Here is a 6,000-nt window from a genome sequence, read left to right as displayed (position 1 = left end):
GCTTATGTCAGTATTTTACTTTTAGCAGTGACACTGTACTGGATCAGATATCCATTGGGTTGGGCTCCCACAGTCGTCCCTAGGTTTAGATAACCTAGTGAACCCTACTAAATTCGGGACTTGCAAACCCGGGTCTAGTTAGGGTTGCGCGCATAGCAAGTACAGTTGTCGGGCCCATCAGCAACATGATTATGTATTTTCATCTATCTATGATAAATAGTTTTCAAAACTCATAAATCAGTTGTGTATACAGTTTAAATTCAGTTCTAGCTTAGTTGTAGTTTTAGCTCAGTTCATGCTTCAGCTTAGTTTTCTATGGATACAATATGATAGCTTATGCTAGCACTTGTTGCCATGACTAGCTTGTTTGTATGCCATGCTATGCTTTTACATGTTCAATATTCATACGTTTCAAATAGCATGTTTTAAAAACATAAATTGCATCGTATGCATGTTTTAGTGAGGTAGATGGTTTCTTACTAAGCTCTCAAACTTACAGATACTCTTTTCCTTATACTGCAGATAAAGGTAAAGGAAAGATGGACTAGTGGAGGCTGGAGGACAATGCGATAAAGATGTGTGTGGAAAAAGGAACTTGGAATAAAGATGCTTGGAAACTAGCAAACCTGAAACTTAGCATTTCTGATTTTAGTTACTTCTCTACCTTTTAGAATGTTTGAGTAGCATGAATGGTGTAGTATGCATTAAGTTTGATATTAGATAGCACCCCATGAGTAATGTTATGCCTAGTAGTTCTATTTTTTGCTTATAGAGTTGATGCATGTGATTTTGGCACGAACCAGTGCTGAAATCAGACTTCTGATACGAAATCAGAAACCCCAATCGATCAGCCGATCGATTGGGGGTCTTCAATCGATCAGCTGATCGATTGGTGAACTTGTTCCGCGAACAGTAAGCTCCTGGATCGATCAGCCGATCGATCCAGTCGCTTTCTGTCGCGAACAGGCAATTTCCGGATCGATCAACCGATCGATCGAGGAATCGGGGAATTTGCTCCCGCGAACAGAGAGCTTTAGAATCGATCACTGGATCGATCGGCCATCCTGGATCGATCAGCCGATCGATCCAGAATATTACCCCGCGCACAGTAGCGATCTGAATCGATCCATGGATCGATCCAATAGCCTTCAATCGATTGAGTTGAATCTGAATCGATTGGGAAGCTGGGTTTCGACCAGGAAACCCTGTAATTCAGCTCCTTGACCATAGGGGATGTAGGATACGCCATGTATACCTTAGATTACATCTCTTAGCACATGTAGGACCAAGAATTTGTATTAGCTTGCCAAAGTTTTAAATTAGTACAGTTTTCCGCACCTAGACTTAGTAATGGTCATGGATATAGCTTAGCACAACATATGTGACAGTCCGGCCTTACAGCTCAGTTAGTAGAAGCGGGTCGTTACACCTCTCTTGATTTTCATCCCAGTAATCATGATTCAACTTTATTTATCAAGTGTGCACGTGCAGGTCGTATACTTTTATCTTTATATGTGGATGATATGATAATTACTGGTGATGAGTTTGATGGAATTGAGTCTTTGAAGTTTGAATTAGCTCGTTGTTTCGCTATGAAAGACTTGGGTTTACTGCGCTATTTTCTGGGGATTGAGATCGCCTCTTCACCTAAAGGTTATCTCTTGTCTCAGTCAAAGTACATAGCTGATCTATTTGAGTGTGCACGTCTCACTGACAACAGGGTAGTTGATACTCCCCTTGAGACTAATGCTAGGTACTTTCCATCAGATGATTCTCCTTTGCCAGATCCTAACCTCTACCGTACAGTTGTGGGAAGCTTGGTTTATCTCACTGTGACTTGTCCTGATATTGCGTATGTTGTACATGTGGTTAGTCAGTTTGTCACTGCACCCATCACAGTTTATTGGGTTGCTGTTCTTCGCATTCTTCGGGGAACTCAATTTCAGAGTCTCTTATTCCCTTCTACTTCCTCATTAGAGATCTGTGCATACTCTGATGCTGATTGGGCGGGTGATCTTACGGATCGTAAGTCGACCACTGACTTCTGTATTTTTCTTGAAGATTCTCTTATCTCTTGGAAAAGTAAGAAGCAAGATGTTATTTCGAGATCTTCCACAGAAGCTAAGTATCGTGTCATGGCTACCACTACTTGTGAGATTGTTTGGCTACGTTGGTTGCTTGCGAATATGAGAATTTTTCTTCAGAAACCTACTGCTCTTCATTGTGATAATCAGAGTGTCATTCAGATTGCGCACAATATAATTTTTCATGAAAGAACGAAGCATATTGAGATAGATTGTCATTTCACTCATCATCATCTACAGATTGACACTATCACATTGCTTTTTGTTCCTTCCTCACTGTATATAGTTGATATGTTTACCAAGGCTCATTCCGTTTCGCGCTTCCGATTTTTATCTGACAAACTCTCAATGCTTCTGGCTATAACATCGTGAGTTTGAGGGGGGGTGTTAGATTATATAATTAGAATTATTTGTTTATAGCCTTGAGAGCAATTTAATCTTTTACCTTATAATTTAGGGTTTAAGTTTTATTTTCTATATAAGACTTTGTACTCTTTATTTTCCATAACCTTTTTTTTGGATTCATCAATAAAGGCGACTACTTTTCTTTAGTATCAATTCTTGGTTCTTAAAACCTTCTATGTGATTAGGTTTTTGAGGGCAAATGGACTTGTAACCTAACGACGCATAACTTGTCCTGACACTGATGCTCTACCATTCACCTGTATAAAACTCTCTTTCTTAGAAGAAAATTAAGTTCATTCAGTCCAACCTATTGAATTTTAAAAAGATCGATCGAGGTGGTTGGCAAGCTACTTGTTCATCCGCATTCAAACACAAGAATAAGTGAGGAGAGAGTTTAAAAACCTACAACAATTAAGGTTTTCTAATCATCATGATTGGACTTCAAACAATCAAACCACATTATAATTACAATTATGGCTCCATATATCTAACTAAATTTTTTTATTACGTTATTCACTCCATCCCCTTTAATGTCGTCACACTCAATCGATCTTAGACTACTAATATGTGAGATACTTCTTATCCAAGTGAGATTGGCATAAAAACACACACAATTAGCCCCTGGGCACATCCAGTAGACATCATTGGCAAGTAATGTTTGTTTTATTTGTTGCAATTGCTTACTATGACTTTTATGAGAAACTACTCTCGATTAATTTATTTATCATTATATTGGAATTTAATTCTTCATGATAAATTAGTTTCCAATAAAAATTAGTAACAAAGATTAAGCTAGGCCTATCCGTGTAGATGAGTAGATAGATTGTATCTTTTAGATTTTTTTTATTTTTATTTTTTGAATTCATAGACATATTAAAAGAAAGGATTACTAGCCAAAGAGAATAGCTGTAATCCTTTTTTTTTAGCCGGGCATATTATAGATTACTAGTCAAATGAATTTTTACGGGCTTAGCGGTAATCCATAATCGATTGTTCGTATTTGTTTTTAAAAAATAAACATTCGAATAAATAAATTGGACTAAAATTTTAAATTAAAGTACATTGAATCAAAATTTTAGTCACTCGTACATACATGTAAACAAAATGTATCAATTTGACTTTTGTAATAAATGGAAAAATTAATATGGAAAATCTAGTGTCAATAAAAAATAATTACTTTATTGGTAATTTTCATCCTTAATTGATTGCTATTGCAATCAATCAATATATACGTGTGTGTATATAAATATATCATTAGTCCTCATCTTTGATATAGTTCCTAATTTAATTGTGTTGCTGCCTCGTTCTTATTTTTTCTTTTCAGATTAGACGATGATGATGCCAATTAGTAAGAGGAAGACGAGCATGGGTCGACAAAAGATAGAGATTAAGCGGATCGAGAGAGAGGAGGCACGTCAAGTGTGTTTCTCCAAGCGCCGCGCCGGACTCTTCAAAAAGGCCAACGAGCTCTCCGTCCTCTGCGGGGCTAACCTTGCCGTCGTTGTCTTCTCCCCCGCCGGCAAACCCTTCTCCTTTGGCCACCCCTCGGTCGACTCTGTGCTTGACCGCTTCTTCTCCTCGTCGGCCGACCCTACTCCTCCTCCTCCTCCCTCGTTCCACGACCCCCGAGCGATGACCGCCGCTGCCTCGCAGGTCCCCGAGCTCGACCAACAGTGCGTGGAGCTGGCCGAGCGGCTAGAGGGAGAGCGGGTGAGGAAGGAGACGCTGGAGGCCGCGCTTCGGGCGCAAAGGGGTGACTTCGCCAGGCTCATGCGGTCCAGCGTGGAGGAGCTGGGCGTGGCGGATTTGGAGAGACTCCAGGCGGCGCTAGATAGGCTGCGCTGGGACGCAGCGATGAGGGTGGACCAGCTGCAGATCGAGGCGCAGACTAGGAGCCTAACGTTGGCCGGCGATGTTGGCAGTGTCGGCGGCGGAGCATATCTTGGGGGAGGATTCATTGCTGCGGCGCAGGGAGGCAATAATATTGATATGCAGGCGATTCCTGCGCCGGGTCAGGCTCCGGCTGGTTTTGGTTATGACTACGGGATCTTCTAATTATTTGATTAATCATAGTTAATTAATAATATCTTAGTGCTTGTTAATAATAATTGAATGGTTTAATTATTTAGACCAAACTGCTAGTTAATGCTAATTTCAATAAAAACCAGTCAGGTTGTAGCTCATTTATTGAGTAATAAATTTTAATCTAAGATTCATGTTCATGTCTCGGGTATTTGATTTTGACGAATTTGGCTCATACTATTACTTTTTTTTTAAAAAAAAAAAATTGTTTAATAATTTTAATGATAAATCAGCATGTATTTTTTTTTTAAAAAAAACTTCTTAAAAAGGTAATATTTTTTTCTTCTAAAATGTCGGTTGACTACTGTCTAAATATTTAATAATACTATTAATTTTTTTCTAAACTATCGCTTAAATTACTCAATTATTCATAAGAAACAAATATTTTGATAATAAAATAATTTTAAACACATTTTGATATTAATGGAACTTAGGCAGTATTTTTTTAAAACAAACAAATAAATATTCAAGGATATTTTAAAATTTTATAGACTTATGTATATTTTTTATTTATCTATTTATGTTAATCATAATATTATTAGTTTTTTTTTATACTAAATTAAATTAAATCAAATTCCAACCTACTCAACTTTTACCATCATTAACGTTGTATATTGATTTATTTATTCATGTTTAATATTATCCCTATTAATAAAAAAATTTCCTCAAATTTACCACTTAAGGTTTAATATTAAAGAGTATCACATTCACATGTTATCCTCCTATAGAGCGTGTTCATCCAATGGTCGAGATAAATATCTCCCTTATGTGCTAGTCACTATTCCAAAGGCTAGTAGCTGTCCGTGATTTACCTCCTCCGTGTTGGCCTTGAGACAGATTGACGGGGACTTTGGGGGCGAGCGTATTCACCTTTTGCCATCGTGATTCATCCAATGATTTTATCACTTAGAGATAATACCACTTAGAGATGATCCTCGTTCTCAACTTTTCATATTTAAAATTAATTTATTTCATGTCATCCTTTCACTTCCTAAGCAATTTCTTTAGTTTCCTAACTCTTATATCTTAAAATACATTTTGATCCTGTCCGAAATCTGAATCAGATGGACCGCCGAGTGATGCGGATATAGGTTGAGGGATAGAGAAGAAATTAGAGGGTGGAAGGAGGGCATTTTAGTCTTTTCATTGGTTAGGGCTTTAAGAGGGGAAATGATGCACTATAGAGAGGAGGGATGGTTCGTGGTTGTGCTTCGCCGCCGCCAACAGGAACCAAGTGGAAGCCTTCTTCTTCCCTCCCATGTTTCTCGCCGACGAGGACGCTGGCTGCTCCCCTCTTTTTCCTCCTCCGGTCACCCTCTTCCCTTCTCTCCACCTCCTGTGTAGCTGCCGTGGCACGGGAGCACGCCGTTGGCGTGAGGGATTGACACCAACATCCACAGCTGCTCTCTGACAATGCTCCCACTTGCTT

The 6,000-nt window shown here is 38.7% G+C and overlaps 2 protein-coding genes across 2 annotated transcripts; both read left to right on the top strand.

Moving 5' to 3' along the window:
- The first annotated feature begins 1,592 nt into the window (after positions 1-1,592).
- Positions 1,593-3,818, top strand: LOC121987064 (uncharacterized mitochondrial protein AtMg00810-like). The gene is made up of 2 exons (XM_042540970.1): positions 1,593-2,025; positions 3,814-3,818. Exons 1-2 carry the CDS (start codon positions 1,593-1,595, stop codon positions 3,816-3,818), a joined length of 438 nt encoding a protein of 145 aa, XP_042396904.1.
- A 3-nt stretch (positions 3,819-3,821) lies between these two features.
- On the top strand, positions 3,822-4,544 carry LOC121987063 (agamous-like MADS-box protein AGL61). Its single transcript, XM_042540969.1, has one exon. It carries the CDS (start codon positions 3,822-3,824, stop codon positions 4,542-4,544), a length of 723 nt encoding a protein of 240 aa, XP_042396903.1.
- Positions 4,545-6,000: the final 1,456 nt, after the last annotated feature.

Source organism: Zingiber officinale, chromosome 5B (assembly GCF_018446385.1).
Source record: "Zingiber officinale cultivar Zhangliang chromosome 5B, Zo_v1.1, whole genome shotgun sequence".
In the NCBI taxonomy this organism is placed as follows: domain Eukaryota; kingdom Viridiplantae; phylum Streptophyta; class Magnoliopsida; order Zingiberales; family Zingiberaceae; genus Zingiber; species Zingiber officinale.
This window is presented reverse-complemented; position numbering and strand designations above follow the sequence as displayed.